The sequence below is a fragment of the Mugil cephalus genome, chromosome 3 (assembly GCF_022458985.1).
Source record: "Mugil cephalus isolate CIBA_MC_2020 chromosome 3, CIBA_Mcephalus_1.1, whole genome shotgun sequence".
In the NCBI taxonomy this organism is placed as follows: Eukaryota; Metazoa; Chordata; class Actinopteri; order Mugiliformes; family Mugilidae; genus Mugil; species Mugil cephalus.
In genome coordinates this window covers 2,254,541-2,274,271 of record NC_061772.1, presented here as the reverse complement: position 1 = coordinate 2,274,271, position 19,731 = coordinate 2,254,541, and the positions used below count along the sequence as shown (strand labels likewise).

Here is a 19,731-nt window from a genome sequence, read left to right as displayed (position 1 = left end):
CTCACAGTTCACAAAGATCTCTATTCTACCATACAAAGAAGCTCTTTCCTCAGCCAAAACCTCATACTACACTAAACTCGTAACATCTGACACGGGAAACTGTTTTCCCTGGTTCAAAAACTCACACACCCTCCAGACTAGACTAGCTTCTCTTCCCCTCTGACTCTCTCTGCAATTTACTTATGTCGCCCCTCTCAACTTTTAAATCACCTGTTCTCTCCTGTAGCTGGTCTCGCTATATGACTTCCTTTACACTCCCCACCATGACAGAAGTCGAGCCCTTACCCAGAAATCAAAGCCCTCCACCTGCCACCTGGAACCCCTTCCCACATCCCTAGTTAAAGCCTTCCTCCCTGCCCTAGCACCAGTAATCGCCACCATCATCCACTCCTCGCTATCCTCCGGCATACTTCCTTCATCACTCAAAACAGCTGCCATAACCCCCACAATAAACTCTACCAAGAATTTGAGTCTGTTTTTTGCCCCCGCCACAGCACCCGAAACAGCTCTACTAAAAATTAACACTAACCTCCTGACTGCTGCTGATTCTGGTTTCCTGTCCATCCTCATCCTCCTCCACCTAACCGCGGCATTTGATACAATTTCCCACTCAATCCTCATCAATAGACTCTCCGCCATTGGCATCACCGACACACTTAGGGAGTGGATGAGGATGGTGGTGGATTTGAGTGTGTCACATCCCACCTTGATTATTGCAACTCTCCACTTTCCGGTCTCCCCTCAAATCACTTCACAAACTTCAACTGGTCCAGAACGCTTCAGCCCGTATCATAACCAGAACTCCCACCACCAGTCACATCACACCAGTTTTACAGCAACTCCACTGGCTACCTATCCGCTACCACATCACCTTCAAGATCCTTCTTCTAACTTCCAAAGCCCTCCACCACCGTGCACCCCCCTACATATATGACTTCCTCCACTTTGCAGTTCCTTCACGTGTCCTCCATTCTTCTTCATCAATCCAACTCTCTGTTCCCCCCGCAAACCTCTCATCTTTCGGCCACTGATCATTTAGCCACTCAGCACCCTTTCTCTGGAACTCCCTTCCTCCCCATATCCGTAACATTAACTCACTCACCACATTCAAAACCACCTTAAAGATCCATCTACTTTGGCCTACCCCCCCTCAAACTGATTATTTTTATTTTATGGTCTCTCTATATTATCGCCTTCTATCGCCTATTTTTGATGATCTGTTATATATTATGGTTTTCATGTTTATTTTATTTTGTATTTCACCTTCATTTTATTTCATTGTAAAGTGACCTTGAGGTTCCGAAAGATGCTTATAAATAAAATGTATTATTATTATTATATTATTATATGGACATAGGGGTTGTGTTGAGGCGGAGCTAAATCAGCCTGGACCTTGATACCAAATTGGGTATGCCCTTTATTATGCAGAATTTTAAAAACTTTATAAAAAAATAAACTAATGAGTTAGAAAAAAATTCACTGCCTGTACAGTTGTCATGAATAGTGACACTATTGAGACCAAAATTGTTTTTTGTACCAGGCTGTAAACATGTTTAATAAGGCTTTTTAACATGGGGGTCTACGGGGATTTGTTCCCTTTTGGAGCCAGCCTCAAGCGGTGGATGAACTTCAGTTTTTCTCACTTCTGCATGGGCTTCATTGGTCAGACCCGGGGCCACCTGATTTTTCACTCAGAAAGTGAATGTGGAAGAGCTACCCTTAGCTCGGAGACTATAGAAGCTTAGGAAGAGCTACAAACCATCACACAAAGCTGGCCTCTCCTGAATCATACTGATGACAATTCAGTTCAATTTAATTTTATTCATATAGCATCAATAACAATACAAATAGTTTACAAGGCGCTTTACAAAAAACCTGAAACCTGAAAACCGAAAGAGCAAGCCTGTGTACTTGAATGTTAAGAGAAGATGAAAATGTAATACCAAAAGAGCCTCTTATGTGCTCTTTAAACTTTGTAGTTATGTAGTTCTTTTAGTTCACAAAGCTTCATGCTGAATCAACACAGGCACAGGACCGGACATTGGTTTGGTGTGATGTGGACCTAAGAGCTACACTAATAACCTTGATGAAACTAGTTAGACCATACTATCCCAAATTCACAGTGTATTGCATTTCACAGTGAGCAGCAGGAGTTTGTGAAAGAGAGGAACTAAACATGGCAAAAGTTAATCTTCACACAATTAAACCTATTGGATTTCAATTCTAGTAACAACCTGTTCCTTCCAACTGGAAGTTGGTTCATTTGTACTGTACATTTCTTTGCTGCCTGGTGATGACCACATATTCAATTTAGTTTAAGTTGGCATGCCCTTTTTTTTTTAAATGTCACTTTTCACATTCTCTCTGTTAAGGTCCAGACACAGTAGGAGCTGCACATTTTAGCAAAATATTTAGTTCAGGGCACTATCCAGGTGAAAAATACCAATGTTAGCCATTAATGAGCTGTTTCCATTTTTCCTGGACAATGCCATTTACTACCCTGGCATTTAGGTCTTGGGATTTTACATTATTTTATTATTAAAGAGGTACTGAAGAAGAAGAAAAGCACAACAAGCTAAGCAGCATGCCAACAGCAAGAGGACTTATTGTTTAAGCACAGAGATTGACTTTTATTAGGCATGACCTTTTTAGGCATGTAGCCTACTTGTTTAATGGAAAACTTGAATGGCCTTCTGAGACTGGATGATACAATCCTCTCCATTTTCTTTTTAGTAGGCTATCATCATGAAACGGAGCAAGAAGGACATTTTGTCCTTTTTTTCTTTTTTCTTTCTATTTTTCCTCCTCACTGTACATAAAGAAAGAATGAGAAGATGAGTAATTTAGATAAAGGTAGTGTGATTGTGCATTTCAGTCTCATGCTGTGAAAAAGAACTCTATCTTTTTCACAGCTAGCTACATGTAGCTAAATGTTTAGATTAAAAAAGTGTCATTGTGCAGATAAAAGTTTTATTTAATGCAAACAGATCATTTTGGTAATTTTGATCTAGAACCGTCACTGCTGAGTAGGTATTTATTTCAGTAACACTGGTTTAATATTTGGCTAAAAAGTTACTGAATCGATTTCAAGTCACTGAAAATTAAACAGTTTAATTCTCTTAAATTCTCTTCAATTTAATTCTCTCAAGCACCCCTGCTGAGAAGCAGCTCTCGGACGTGACCTACGACAGATTCTTACCGCTTTCACATCGTCAACCCGGGCATTTTCAGACCTGGGTCGACTCACCTTTGGTGCGCTTTCACATCAGCAAAAGTCCCATCCCTGTTTTTTCCTCCCGCATACGTCATAGCGTACATTGCAGATAACATTGCAGTTTGTTGATGACCCCCGCTCTTTCAAAAGGCTGATACTAGAATAACTCACTAAATCACTGTGTGCCTTTTTCTCGGATGCAGAGCGCTGCCATGATCGTTAAAGTGTGGGAGATCGCTATACAAGCTGTATATAAACACAGTCACACAGTCACCGTTCACCTATCCGCTTCCATTAACAATCGTGTAACAGCGCATTTGATTTGTTTGACTGCCCTTTAGAGATCAGTCTTCAGAGACAAAAACTTGTTTTTGAGCTGAAGGTTCTACAATGATACAGTCTGTCAGGCCATCAAGTCAGAATGTAACAGGCAGATACAGCAGTGTCAGAGCCGTTAAAATCCTGGGTCAATTGCCGAGTTGTTGACCCGGGTTGCTTGACCGACGTGAAAGGGGCTTCTGTGTTCAAACCATAGACCGTATAAAGATGGATGATGGAACAGCCAAGTAGAGCCCCCTCTGGTGAATGGCTGACGTGTAGGTCATAAGCTCCACTTCTTCAACCTTAGTGGATGGGACACGTCCAACTCACAAGCTAGCACTTCCCGTACTCCTGAGAATGCATTAATTTGGCCAATGGAAGGAAGTGGGGATGCATTGTCCATATTTACAGTATATACAGTCTGTGGTTCAAACTATCAAAGAAAAGCTTCGCAATTGTGTCCCTCACCACCTCCAAATGTGGCCTGGGGCACATTGCGGAGGCCCAGGATGGATGTAAATGCAAGGTCTGAACTGTGGTCTCTGTGTTGAAATCACTGCCATAGTTTATCTGGATTCAGCCCCATCTTTTTAAAGTGAAAATGCAGTAGAATTGTGATTTTAGTCTCTCTGTTCTTTGCCTCATAAACAAAAGGCTTTTAACATCAGCCTTTCATGTATTGGTAAAATGTAACCATGGGAGCTTTCTGCAACACTACTTGCTTCCTATCTGTCTGACCTCGTCCAGTTAGCCATTATTATGCTGAAACATAGCCTCTCAGACAACCTTTAAAGCCAGACTCAAAACACATCCTTTTATGACTGCTTACCCATTTTATGTTTAAATCTCAATATACTTCGGATTAACTTTATTCCATTCCATTTATATTATTTTTATTTATAATATTAAAGGGTTTAGACTGTATTTGACTTGTGCAGCTATGTTTCACTATACATAGTTCCTGGTCTAATACTAACATTCTGTTCAGAGAGTGAAACCAATAAAAAGGCAAATGCAATCACATCTCATCTCACTTCAACACAGTCAGATAGGTCATATTATGATGCTTCCTACCTATGGCCACGAAGTCCTCGTGATCCCAGGCCTGCAGCTGGGCTAAGGGGCCGCTGTAAAGCAGCAATCCATCAGCTACGTCTGTGATGAACTCCAGCGACACATGGCTCTCAAAACAAGGCATCATGGGAGGAAACCAGGCATAGCCGTTGCCATGGAAACTGTGCTTGTTCTGCTGGCATTCAGGCCCCTCATACTGAGTTGGGCACTGGCACCTTGGGAAAAAGAGGAAATGAAGAGCCAAAATTACATGAATTAGTGAATGAAATAAATAGATGACTCGCTTTTGTGCCATTTTGTAAAGATGTGGTTAAAAACACGGTCCAGATACCAATCTTCCTCTTTTTTTGTAACAACGTACTGTGTTTTATTCTTTCAAGAATTTGTGGTCTATATCTGTCTAGTAGCTTTCTTCTCTCAGACAGCGCTCCCCTTCGGCTATCTCTCTCCAACTATATACGTTTCACTCATGCAGATGTTCTCATTAGTGGCAAAACCACAGGGAGAATAACTACATCACTGGGAAACTCCTTCCTCTGTATTTTCACACATTCGAGTGCTCATTTGTACCATTGCTTCCTGTCAAAATTTCACCTCTCACCTCCTCTCTACAGCAGCATTTCATCTTTGAATTTATGAACACGAGATACGTCTTGGTATTCTTATTTCTTTCAGTTTCCCATACTATCCTACTTTTTTGTGAGCCTATAGCTTATATTTTACATCATGTGTTCATATTTTTTGAAAACAGGATTATTTGTTCTTTTTGACAATGTGTATTAACTACTGTTAATTTTTTAATCTATAAATATTTTATACTTTTTTATTATGTCTACTGAAAATGCCTTGCATTCTTCCAGCAAAATAAAAAACTCCTTCCCCTCAATCCACAGGCTGCCACCAATTATAAAATATACAAATTGCACAAACAGCCTTCCTCCCGTCTACACATACAAACACAGCTCTGCAAACAAGGTATTTCTCCAGGGGAATTCTTCCGCTACTAATAAGTGAGTTTGTCTTTGGTTTATACTATTCACACTTCAACTGCTTCCCAAGATATTCTGAGTTTTAGTCCTGTAGAGCCTATAAACCCAAATGCAAAGGTGTGTACTTGCACCATTTTGTGTATGCAAACAAACACACACACACACACACACACACACACATTTTTGTATGGCCATTTTTGTGAGGACACTCATTGGCATAATGCATTCCATAGCACCTTACCATAACCCTAACCATCTTAACTAAATGCCTTAGCCTAACCCTAATCCTAACAGGAACCATATCCTAATTGTAACTTTTACTCTAAAACTGAGTTTTAACTTTCAAAACAGTCCAAAAGTGAGGCCAAAAAGTGAGGACCAGCGAATGTCCTCAATCTGATGGTATAAAACTTAAACTGGTTCTCTGAAAGATAGCTGTACAAGAACACACACACACGTCATTGGAGACAGTCCATTTCTCAAGCAAATGTTCCTTCATTCTCTCTCTCATTTCCCTTCCTCTGTTCTTGTCCAGGATTGAAAGGGGACACCAAAAAGGCAGCTCACGTACAATACATGACACGTGTGCAAATAAAGCAGGGACACATCACTTCACTGCCTTGAGACATAGAAACAGAGTTGACAAACGAACATGTTGGAAGAATGCTAATGAAATACGTAGCACATCCAAAAGAATGACTCTGTTGAAATGAGAGTTGTATGGTTTTTAACATGTGAGAGGAGGGTTTCCCTTGACTGACGTTTAAGAGCTGCTTTTACATTCTTGTTCCATTTCTGACTTTTGTAACAAAATGTCCAGTTGATACTGAGCTGCAGTAGCTTGTTTATGCATAAAAACGTATTCTTTTAAAACATATTATTCATGGTCTTTAAAAACAGTCACTTAAACGCATTTTTTGTAGAAACTAGTATTAAAACATCACATTAAAGCTGTATATTGACTGTATTTCATTGATAATATAATACGGAACTGCATTTGGGAAACAACCAGACTTTCAAAGCGTACAGCGACAGGTGAAATGGGCATGCTTTTTATTGCTTGACACATTTTTTACAGGATTCAAACCTTCACTCAGACCCAGACGTTATGCAGTCATGAGCGTGTATGATTACAGCCAGCAATAAAACAATCCTGTATTTCCATTTCAGTAATGTCACCCTAATTCTTGGAGCACAAGACAATCCGAGACATAGCTTTAGTCACAACTGCGAAGCACTCCAATCCTCTTAAGGCAGCTTTGTTTTGCTCATTCGTTGTCTGCAGGGAATTGTGTTTGTTAGCGTCAGGCTGGGAGCCATAATCCCAGCCTTCCCCTCCACCCCCTCACTCTCCAAATCTCATTATTAATCCCAGTGCCTCGATTATCTGCATGTTCTTCCCTCAATCTTGGACCATAATCTGTTTGTGTACGTTTGTATGTGTTGGGGGGTGGGGTCATATCTGAAAGCAAAAAGCTCTAGCTATTCTGTTACACTTATTTTTATCTGAATGTGTTGTTTTCTTCCCCTTTTACTCCTTTTGATCCTCCATTCTTTTCCCTATGTCCTTTCTTGTCCTGTTTCTCTCCTCCCTCTCTATACTTCCTTATCCATTTACTTTCCTCTAGACTCCTTTCTATTATTTCAACCCGGCACCATCTTCAGCTTTGCTGTTTGTTCCCTCATTCTTATCCCTTTCCTTTCACCCCTTTGTTACCCTATTCTGCCCCTCATTTTTCTTTATTCATCTCTCCCCACTTCCATCTTCATTTTCTCTGCTCCTGACATCCCATGTCTCGTGTACCCTCTCTGTCTGAGTGTGGAGAATCACACAGCAGCTGCGCAGGTAGTGCAGTGTGATTGAAAATGTGACAATAATACAGCATCTGTCTAAGGGCTGACAACTTTCCCTGCTCTGCTTTGTTCCCCCTCTGTCATCTATTTGGTTGATACTTCACAAGGAAACATTTCCTGCACTTCCCTTTTGGCCCGCATCCACTTTTCATAAATAAATGCAGCACATGATATTTGACAGACGGCAATTTATCTTCTCTCTCTTACGTAACAGCAGCACAAAAAAATTGCCATTTTTGGCCGTCCATCAGAATAAAAGTTTTTTTCTTTTTTCTGTATGGTTTTTGACATGTACACACATTGTCGGCAGAATGGGAAGCACCCCTCACTGAGACTTGGTAGGATTCAAGTCTCAGTCCTAACCTTGAAGTCAATCCATATGCACTGCCTAAATTCACTCATTCTGTTTTCTTAAATATTTGTAGCATTCACCTACCAAGCGAGACCAGATGCAAACACTATATGAGGACTAAATTAATCTTATTAATGATCTGTACAGCTTACGTGTGTGATAAGTGGAACACTGACCATAATGGAAGATTTCACATGTCTTTTTCAGTTTTGTGCTTTGTCACATGACTACCTGATAACGTCAAGTGATTCCACCCAGGATACTAGGGGTTTATAGTCACCAGATCTCAACCCAACTCAACACAAGCAGTATAACAGATTTGTGGAGAGTTGTGCTGTTTGCCATCATCAGCAGAGGGAATATCTCAATTCTGTTCATCCCTCCAGTGGAGCGTCACACACATGGAGTGAAATACAGTACGGAACTTGGCCTTACTGTATTGCAGTCAGATACAGTGAGTCACAAAGTCTCTTGCTGGGTTTTGTATATTTTTGTTGAAGCTCAACGGTGTGGCACGCACTCTCTAAGCTTGGTGAGCTGTGAGTATCTCTTATTTTTATTGTGTTTGGACTGCTTCACCCGTTATGAAACCTCCTGCTCTTCTTTCTTGGACTGTTGGATGTTCATTGGTTTTTCATTGGCATTATCCTGTACTTTCAATTAATGCTGGATAAACAGCGAGCAACAGTGCTCGAGTATTTAAGTCTAAATCCAGACACAGAGCTCTTTATAGGACTTTTCTTTCATTAGTTGACTGAGCCATAATATGATGAACTCTGATCTATGTGTGTAGCTGTTAAAGGTGTCTTCATATGCAAAGTGACGCAACATTGTTTGTGGATTAGATTAGCAAAGAGACTGTGAGGAGGAAAATGTCTACATCTCTAATAATTGTGCATTTGTGTGTGAGCGTGTGGACTAATCTGGGGATTATGCCTAACATGGATCCAGTCAGTCATCCTGCTCGAGTCTAGCAGTGAGCCACATTACATGCTGGCTCCATCCAGCCAGACTCAAATCCTGCCCTTTTCACTCAGTGCTTCTAATTAAATGAAGCTGAAGGGTAAAATTAACTTCAAGTCACAGCGAGAAAAGCTTAGCGGACACGTGTTTGATGAGGCTTTATGTTCATCGGCTGTCAAATATGTTGAGAGGGAATGTGCGTGTGTGTGTGTGGCTGAACATGCATGTCTCTGTTGGTGCGTCTCGATGGAAAAGGACATTTTAAGGAAAGAGCACCTGTAACTGCACCTGTTATGATTGTGTGCCAAAGTCGAATACCTGTATCAGGCGGTTGGAGAATTTGGCAAATATTGTGGCTGGGGATGATAAGTCAATGGCATGTGTGAATTACAAAATCATTTTGGTTTATTTGCACAAATGAATAAAGCTCACCATTGTGTCATTGGCAATGTCATGTGCATTGCATTACATTTTGGCTTGCTGAACATGCAACCAAACAAACATGCACTGAGAGGAGTGCACTGCTGACATATGACTGCTGCTGACATATATGAGTCTGGTAACACCACAGAGAAAATACCTCCAGCTGTTACTCTTTTGTCCTTAAAGCCCACTCAAACAAGCTGATTGGCCCAGCAGATCTTTGCTGGAACACAATCAGTTCCCAATAGAGGGATTATAAATCAACTTTCAACCACAAAAGATTTGCAGATGACGGTACATGGCTGGTGAACTGTTTTATTTTTGTCTGCCTGCAACCACTATAAGGAGCAACAATGACGAAAATAAATTAAGTAAATTAGTGAAGACATGGAAATGTGAAAATTGACTATTAATTTCATCATAACATTCAAAGGTTTACACTTAAGATAGTGATAAAAGCTGGCGTTCTATTTAATTGGTTGCAAAGAGCCCTTATAACCACCATGAGACATTTGAGCCTGAGGGTACACAGAGCATCAGATTGAATTATGCCAAGTTTAACCAGGGTCATAATGTCTCTTTCACCACTGGAAGAACCAAAGAGCTGATTTCGTCATCACCCTCACCCCATTTTTGGCCTTGTTTACAAAACGATTCATGCTAATTAAGGGTCCTTTGGTTGGCTTGTTTACTGGGAAACAAGAACTGGCAGAATGACAGCTAACACACTACATATTTTGAGTTATTTGGAAACTATGTTTGTGAAATACGTACATCTTAGACTGTAATGATGAACAGTCGGATGAAGAACAGGGCAAAATACAACATATGTTTTTTTAAAAGAAGCAAGCAAGAAGAAAAGCAAAAAAGGCCAGGGTGGGTTGCTTGCAGTTTTTGTTATTGTCGCAGTTTGTGGTTAAGAGACATTCTTAGGGTCCAGATTTCACAAATCTACTACTGGAAATCCTGAGAACAAAGTGATTGACTTAGCCCCATTCTAAATTCTTTAGAAGTTCGCACACACAGTCACCAAAATCCCAGTGCAACACTGAAGGATTTACCTTAAGGTATACTGGTTTTAACACATGCTAACAAAAGTCCCACTCAGACAGATGTAATTTCAAGCTGCCTCATATAACCTTATCTTTTATACTTCTGCTGACATTGTGGTGACAACCCATGACAGTGGCCTCACTTTCAACCTGTCACAAAGTAGAAGGAAACATAGCTACACTTGGTACTGAATATGCTGAATATCAGAACAATCATGAAGTTAAGACTGTGCTGGACTGGTATATTAGAATGTATTTATTTTTATCAGTGTACTTAATGAACTGGCAAGTGAGTGTATGTTTCAACTGCCATCAGCAGTAGCTTTAAAAGCTACAATAATTATAATTGACAGTGAACAACTCCCAGTCAAGTAAACATTTAATATGAGTACATCTCCAAACACATTGGCTATTGGTCATTAACTAAGTTACTGAAAAATCTGAAACAACACGGTCACGACAATAGATGGAAATTGAATGGATGAGTCAATGTTGCAAATCAAATAAAATGTCTTGAACATGCTTGGTGTGACCATATAATCCCTGAATCAGTTTAGTAGCCTCACTGCTAACACATACCCATTTGAAAGATATATGTAAGCCAGGTTGGAGAATTCTCTTTAGCATGAATAAAAATACTAACTGCAAAAATGTATTTCTGCCTCCTCTACTGTTGCAACACACCAGTGAGAAACAACTGACTCTGTTCTTAATGAGCAATCACTGTGAAAAGACCTGGGAGTTCAAATTAAGAGCTCAGCAGTTATGGGTTTATTAGAACATTTGCTGCCATAGCATTAAATGAAAGTTTCCTTTAGTGTAGCTAGGGAACCCGGTTATTTTGATATGTTCATTTCCCCCTCGTTTTTAATCACCAGCATCGTTTGAGCTAGTCTCAGTCTAATCTCAGCATGTATAGACTTGAACAGTTATACACACAAACCTACACTCCACAGGCATTCTGCCTTCATCTCCCCATTATTCGAAAAAGCCTACAGTCTACTTAGAGGTTATATTCTCTCCTTTAATTTCGTTCCTTTTCCATCTTCTCCCCTCTGCTGCATCTCATATAACAACTTGTTTTTCCACCACTGCTACATATTATAGACAGCTGGAAATGAATGAGTTATTGAGCTTAGTCGTTAAAAACACTGAATACATTTAGTAGTGATTGTTGTTTGGTTAGGCAGTAAATCGGTTTGGAAGACAATGTTTCTGGAGTCTGGAAGAGAGGCAGTAGAAAGCTCTAACTGGGAATTCCTCGTTTCTGGCAGAAACTAAACATTATAATATAAACCTAGAACTACAAGGCGTTTACTGACCTTGAGGCCAGAGTAAAAGCATTCAAACCTTAGAATGTGCCTGTGCACTCACACTTCATTCAGTGACAACATGAAATGCTAGGGATCTGCTGTTCATTCTGAACCTCACAGAAGATGTGGGATGAACTAAACAGTGGATTGGATTAGAGCCACATCTATGTATGAGCCATAGAATCACATGTCTAATGTCTGGCGATTATTCGTGCTTGAATGTCTTTCCTACTGTTCATGTCTTTCAGGGTGGGAAAAATCCTTGTGCTAATATCAATGGAAATACGTGAAAGTGATCCGATGGCATGATATCTCTAAGACTTATATGGCTTTCCTCTTAAGTAGTGTCTGTAAAACCCAGACTTTCTGAGAGTCTTCAGATACTTATATGTTGGTGTGCTGCTAATTAAATCAACTTTTTTTCTTGACTTTGTGAGCTTTAAAGACAGACAATGGCATTTTTCCATATCATTCTCATTATGAAAACGGGTAGTTATTAGTTACATTTCTGTTAATTTTACACTGGGTGTTGTAGATTATCTTTAGTGAGTTATGCATATACAAACCTGCCACCATAAATGTACAGTGTATTTATGTATTATACAAGGTTGAGGTATAAAAAGAAATATCAATGTTACCTAAGCTCAACACCAGTTAGCAATTGCACTATTTGTCTTTGTATGTGTAAGCTTACCTATCCAAGTTCATATAGACTTTACCAACACAGTTGAATACTAATGAGTTGTTAAGATGCAACAATGGTTGGCTTGTCTTGGGTAAAATGACAAGCAAAAGTTTTATATTATGATTAAACAGTACGTTATGTGAGGTGGCAAAGTATGGTGCAACCTTTCGGCAAGTACACATCACACATTTTAACCTCCACAATCAGGTGTCAACATTGACAACACAAAGGCAACGAGAGAGACACAGAGATAAAGAAACAGAGAGAGAGAACCTCTCGTTAAAAGAGGGGGAAGTGATCTCTGAACGTGGCTTCAACTTTATTCAACTTTATCAAAATGTGTCTCATCACCAGCCGATTACTCCCGACTGCCTCTATCTCACTCTGCTGGCTCCCTAAACCACAAGGTAGGGTTGAATGACTATAATGTGAAGTAAATGCCACTGATGAAGGCAGAGTCAAACTGATCCAGGAAATCTTTGGTGTTAAACAAAATTAATACATTGTACACGTTTAAAAAAATAATGTAAACAATAAAATCCACCCGAAAGTAAAATGGTGTGAATTGCATTACTATTAATTTTTTCTGTTTTACAAACCTTGCACCAAATTTGATAATTCCTTTTCGGCAATTTCTGCTGGATACATTTACGCTCCAAGTAAATGATTTTGGAAATTTAACACCATTGACACTTGAAATTATGTAGTAGAAGACCGGTATTTGAAATTGTGTATGTGGAAAAGTGGGTAATTTCTTAATTAGTAGGAAACATTTGTGGATCTGATTTGGGTTCGGTGTTCCTTTTCAACTCACCTGTAGCCATGCTGAGTGTCCACACACACTCCACCATTAAAGCAGGGGTTTCTGGGATAGGCAGCACAGGGCTGATGGGACTGCTCTCTACCTGGGCAGGAGCATACAGCTGTGGATTCCACTGTCACAGACACAAGACTCATGGTCCCACAATCTACCACTGTGGGCGTGTCCCGCACGTTCAAAACGTTAGTGCAGCCACCTGCCCCTGTGCACTCTGAGCTAGGGCACTCGTCTACTCGGACTTGGAAGACACTGATCTGCAGGAATGACTGGAGCTGAATGGAGAAAGGCAAAGACAGAGAAAGCAGTTATTAGCTGGGAAGCACAAGGCTAAACCTTAACAGAGAACCTTTTCAATTCATTTCAGTTGAAGACTACACACAAGTAATATAACGGGGTGTAATTTTCTTTGCATCCCTCACTAACTTCCCACACTATCAACTGTGTTAAATCAATGGACGATGGAAAGCCATTAGCACCATAGCCTGAGAAACCAGGCCTTTGCAGTAATGAGTGGATGAGTTAAAACACTTTATTTCAATGCATGCATGTGGCCCGGGTTATGTTTAAGTATTTTCTAGCAAATTCATTCTTATCTTCTATAGCTTGTCCTCTAGAGGGTTGCAGGGGGCTGGAGCCTATCCCAGCTGTCAACGGGCAAGAGGTGAGATACACCCTGGACAGGTCGCCAGCCTACTGCAGGGCTAACACAGAGAGACACACTCACACTGACACCTACAGCCAATTCAGAGTCACCAATGAACCTTACAAGCATGTCTTTGGATGGTGGGAGGAAGCCGGAGTACCCTGGGAGAACCAACGTAGACACAGGGAGAACGTGCAAACTCCACACAGAAAAGCCCCAGTCGGATTTGAACAAAGATCTTTCTTGCTGTGAGCCATCGTTGCTAACCACACTGTGCCGTCTAGCAAATTATTAGCTAAAAATTTGTTTAATTAACTATCCACCTTATTCCTGGGGCCGTTACTGGGGAGATCAGTATGGGTGTGACTTCTGGTTTGGTAGCGGAAGTAGCAGTTACCGAGTTGCTAATATATCGCGCTAAGTTTTAACTTTCACCAACGTTGCTCAAAATGTCCCTCCGGAGCTCTGGCACCTGTTGTGCTGTTTATGGCTGTACTAACAACCAGAGGAAGCTAAATTTGTGGCTTGATGAACAGTGTTTTGAACATGCACCCAGTATAAAAAGGGATTGCTCCTGTGTTCAGTGCTACAGTTTCCATCGCCTACCTACAGACGAGGAAGCCAGAAGAATGTGGCTGAAGAACTTCAATTTGAAGAGACCCCCAAAAACACTGTTTGTCTGTTAATTTCATTTCATAGACAAAAAGCCGGCGGAGGAAAACCCGATTCCTACTTTGTGACTAAGCTACGACAGAGCACCAGAGAAGAGACGCTGGCGGGTCCTCAAATACTGTCCATTACAAAATGCACTCTGCAGGTCAGTCAATTAAAATCTATTTGTAAGTCACAAAGTGTCATTACAAAGCACATTACAACAACAACAACAATAATTATTATTATTATATCATCATCATGACAATCAATATTTTTTTTACCTTCCACAGTATTGCAGCTGCGTGGCTGCAAGAGTTCCCTGCTCCTGCAACACATGAGCAGTCAGCTATTTGTATGTCACCTGCCGCTGAAACTAAAACCCAGGCCCTGTGATGTGGGACTTTAAGGCTCTGACTCGGCTCTATGTCTGCTTTCAGATACATGAGGTCGTGTCCCACCTCCTTTAACAAAACGCGACCGACTTTGTTGCTGTGGAGGTACTGATACGCCTCAGAACTTTTAAGATTGTTCATAGCTTCGCCGTCTGTGCCAGCGGAGTCGATAAAGTAGCAAAATATGCTCATCTAAGTGATCTGTGGCCACTTCTTCAGATCGTCCTCCCATCCCTTGAGAGGAGAAGGTAGTGGTGTGATAATGTCATCCCGTTTGAGGTGTAAAAGATGATGTTCCCACATATTTTGTTTAGAGATCGCTTCAAAAAAGACGATTAGCATCAGCCATGATGAACACCGACTTTTGGCTTGGACCGGAAGTCGCGCCCATAATTCGCGCAAAGGATCATGGGGGCTAGGAATTAGGTGGATACCTTTTATTATATCTCTAACATATCAATAGAATAACTAATTGGTAAATGTAATCATCATATGCAGGTATGCAGATACTGAACTGTAATGGTAACCTAGTTGTGCACATTACATGCAGGGCCATGCAACAACCAACACCAGATGGGTGCTGAGGCTCTTCAAACATTCAGCTACAGGGCAATAAATTGTTAACGCACTTTGATTTTAATGTGAGAAATAGTTGTTGCATAGGGAGGTATAGGGAGTAAGAAGAACTGATACACAGGCCTCGACGTGCCAAACATTTCAGTATAATTATGCCTATTTGCCACACCACCCAAGCTGGAAATCTCCAAACACAATACAGCCAGTGAACTGATTGAGGTACTGTTGACATTCTAGCCATAATGTCTCAGGTAGGCTGTGGTGCAGCCTACTGTGTATAAATTACTTCTACTCTCTTATATTCACTAACACAACAAATATAGTGGTTAAGGTTTCCTAAATCCAACCCCAACAAAATAGTTCAGGTCATAATGTCACTAGCACTTGACACTAGCATTTGAGCAATGTGACTATGCAATGTGACAGCTGACACAGACCAATAAACACATGCGGATGCACATCACTAAACGGATCAAGAGCAGAACAGTGATATGGAAACACTCACGTGTGAGTGCAAGTTATAGTAAAATAGGAGGTATAGGTCTACGAGAAGTACATGTTTTTTTCTGCACTAGTTCCAGGAAAAGTAGGTTAAATGCTGACGCACAGGGTAAACTACGACTCTCGAGGTTAGGCATTTTGATGAAGCACTGGGAAGGAAAATGAAATGGAAATGGAGTATGCAGTCTATGTGGTGTATGTTGTGTGTGTGTGTGTGTGTGTGTGTGTGTGTGTGTGTGTGTGTGTGTGTGTGTGTGTGTGTGTGTGTGTGAACTTGAATTTGGATGTGTCCTTTGAAACTGCCAAGTGAGTCTCCACCATGTTCACATTCACATACATGCACGCACAGATATGCATACAACCTTTTTTGTCTTCATATTGTTGAACACAGAAGCAGGTCAGTGTATGCTCAATGTTCTGGACTGATTGGACATCATTCAGTGCAAATTGATTGCTCTGACTAACCGTGTGGTTCAATTATTCCACTTATTGTCTAAATTGACTGTGTTGCAGAGGCAGTAACTAAGTATGCTATATGAATCGTTGTCACTGCTGATTGATATAACATCGTGCATTTTACCTACCTGTATCATTAATGCTTCTGATTATTAGTCAAATCAGACACAAATGCGTGTGTTTCTTTGTGTTCTTTGACTTAATTGTTGCTCAGTAGCTTGTAACACATCATGTGGAATTTAATCTGACATACAGTAGTATGACTATATTGCTGTTACTCTTATGTCCACTAATGCATAAACCCTGCCCAGACGAATTTGGGCCAATTTGATTGCATAACTTGTTCCCAATGAAGTGGTTACTGACAAATTTCCCACCACAAAAAAAGTAGCTTAGTTGGTCTGGATTCTAGGCTAACTGCTCAAGGTATTTTTGCTGCTTTACATCAAATTAAGTGGTAGGATTAGAGGGGAGGTTGTGTAGGACTATGATACACAGGGAACACTTTTAAATATATCTATCTGTGCACCATATTTCCTGTGTTTTTCCTGTCGCTGGACATTGTATAGGGCAGTTTGTTTTGGTTGACAGACTAGCAACACATCCTGTGACAACGTTGTCTCCTTCAAACTATGTTTCAATACAAAGGTAAATGTTGTTAATTAACTTATTTGGCAAGTTACAAAGATTACTACTGAAGGTTATCAGTAATAGTTATGATGATGATGATTGAAAAACAAGTTTTTTTGATTCTCTCTTTTTTTCCCTGGCACATTACAACACAATGGCCACAGCATTATACCTTTGGGGGTCATGTTTAGGAATTCATTACTTGGTTAACCTTTTGTCAAATTCAGCAAATATTTCCTTACAGTTTGTCCACATCCCTGGCTCACAGTGGCTGGATGGATGCTACACTAGCCTTACCTATATAGCTGTGTGGAGCCGGTGTGCTGCACCCTTTTACATGCTGGCTTTGCAGCAACACAGTAGCAACAGCTTGCCAACCCACTTCCAAACTCACAGTAGTCACATTAATTGTGTTTCTGAAGCAGAACTGAAGGGACAGGAGTGTTAATTTAGCTGTTGAATTCAGAAATTAATAATAACTGTGTGTTGCTGAGTATGGCATACTCTAATTTAAGACGAGGTAAAAATTGAGAAAACGTCTGCTGCAACTTGATGTCTTGAAGGTTTAAGTAAACTTTTTTTTTCTTTTTAAAGTCTTTCTGTTGCCTAAACATAACTAAAGACAGGGTTACTATCCTAGACTGGTGTGAAAGAAAACCTTAAATTGAGATATTTAATCACCAAAATGATATCTAAAAGAGATCTGATTAAACAAAAGGGCATCTGGTGTTTACTGAGTACCATTTAGTCACTGCAAAGTGAAGAAGTTCATTGCTAGATGGAAGTCAACAGAGGTGGCACGCTTGGGAGAGATTAGCTGTGTATTTATGTATGTGTTATGGCGAAAATAGTTTGAAACATATTGAGTCCATACATCAACTGTTGAAGGGTAGATTATGCTGCAGGGAAATGGGAGAAGGGGGATGACGAACAGGGGGATGAAAGGAGCACAAGCTAGAGGAAGACATCTAGGAACAAGGTGGGTAGTGTTGAAGTCAGCGTGAGGCTGGCTATCAGTGGGTGGCCAGCTGCAATATTCACTTGAAAATAACTTTATTTTTGTTTGCCAGGCTCTCTCCAAGAGGAGAGGTACAGGAAATTACTACCTTGTTTTCTTCTTGTTCAGTGACATCCAAAAGAGGACTTTACTCAAGATCACATTTCCAATTATGCATTCTCTTGACAAACAAGATATATATTGTAAGATACAATATATTGCTGCTGTACAATCTATATAAATGTGTTTCTGCAGGAATCCTTAAACCCTCATTGAAACCTTATAACCCCCAAAGCTTAAATGGCTGCTGAGACATCAGAATGCCTCATCTTTAGTATCTTGTCTCTTGTCTCGTAAATGTAGAAAATCTGAAATGCACAGAGAGTCATGCACTGGCTCTTTTAAATGAGGAGCAGCCTGTATAGCAAGGAATAAAGGACTACAGGGATGTTCCTTGGACTATTGTTCCAGTGAATTGAAGAGTTTCCTCAGTCACCACATCGACCCTCAGGGCCACTTTACTATATTGACGAGATGAAACTTGGAAGCTGAGTGCCATACCTCCAATTTTTAAAATTCTAAATCCACTGTAGTTATCATTAAAAGCCAAGAGGAGTGTGTCAGATTGAAAACACTGAGGGATAAGCAGTTTCTTACCGAGGCAGAGCAAGAAATCCTGAGACATAGGGGACAAAGACTATTTTTTTAAATCCCCTACTTCTGAGGCATTACTGGAGAATTGAGAACATTAATAATAACAGAACCCCCCCCCCCTTTGTCTTATCCACCAACACCCCCAATCCACACCCATCTCTCTGGCTCTGGTTCATCCTCTTTCTCGCCACACTTCACATCTCATTCTGATCAATGTCTTCTCAGGAGGACCTGGCTGAATTCAGATGAATTGCTCCTCACAAATCACACCTGAAAGCCTGGGCTTCCTCTCTACATGTGCATACTCTCTCTTTCCCCTTCTCCCTCTTGCATTTCTCATCCTGAAAAAGTACCATGCATCCAGTTTTTCTTTGCATCTCTGAACTTTCTGCCTCCTTCCTTGACAACATGCATATGAAACAATGAGAGGTTCCCACAGAAACAAGCTGAGAGCCAAAGAGTTGAGCGTGGTGATTGACCTGAAGAGACCACCGTGACCATCACTGGACTCGCACAGTTTTTCCTCCAACAGACACACACATGCAAATACCGACTGGCTCATCATTCTCTCTGAGGACTGAGTTCAGCTCTTTTTCTTTCACCCTTGCTGTGAAATGTGTACAACTTCTACAGTTCAAACACAGAAACACACAAGGTCCTGACTTATATTCAGACTTCTGAAATGTGAAATGAGGTCTGACTGAAGCCAGCGGCCAGGGAACATCAGTGCGATAAAGTAAAATGTTTTGTGTTTTACCAACTCTCTTTTCTATAGTGGTGATATGATTTTATTTTTTATTTTTTCATCATTTGGATTTTGAAGGGCTTGTCTTCTCTAGAGGGTGAAATGCAATTTATTAAGACAATTTAGAACATAATACACAAGGATTATATGCCCTTCTTATTTGAAGGAGTACAGCTCAGTTCTTTTTTTTCCTTGTGCACATCCAAAGTACTATTTTACAGGCATAATCCACACTGAGAATTTCTGTCAGAGTCATATTAGGTTGGATTTAAATGGATGTTCCACACTCATGGATTGAGAAGTAAGTAGAATTTCTTTTCCTGGTTGGCCCAGAAATAATCATCCCGGACAATGGCAAAAGCCAGGTCTCCCTTCATTGTGTCCCGAATAACAGAGACAGATTCAACAGTTAAGCTATGTTCC

The 19,731-nt window shown here is 40.5% G+C and overlaps 1 protein-coding gene across 1 annotated transcript in view; it reads right to left on the bottom strand.

Moving 5' to 3' along the window:
* Positions 1–19,731, bottom strand: part of si:ch211-186j3.6 (neural-cadherin) — a 256,350-nt gene that overhangs the window by 75,196 nt on the left and 161,423 nt on the right. The window contains exons 26-27 of the mRNA XM_047580957.1: positions 13,055–13,332; positions 4,610–4,824 (exon numbers count right to left, since the gene is read on the bottom strand). Of these exons, the coding sequence (XP_047436913.1) occupies positions 4,610–4,824; positions 13,055–13,332 (493 nt within the window). The remainder of the gene's footprint in view (positions 1–4,609; positions 4,825–13,054; positions 13,333–19,731) is intronic.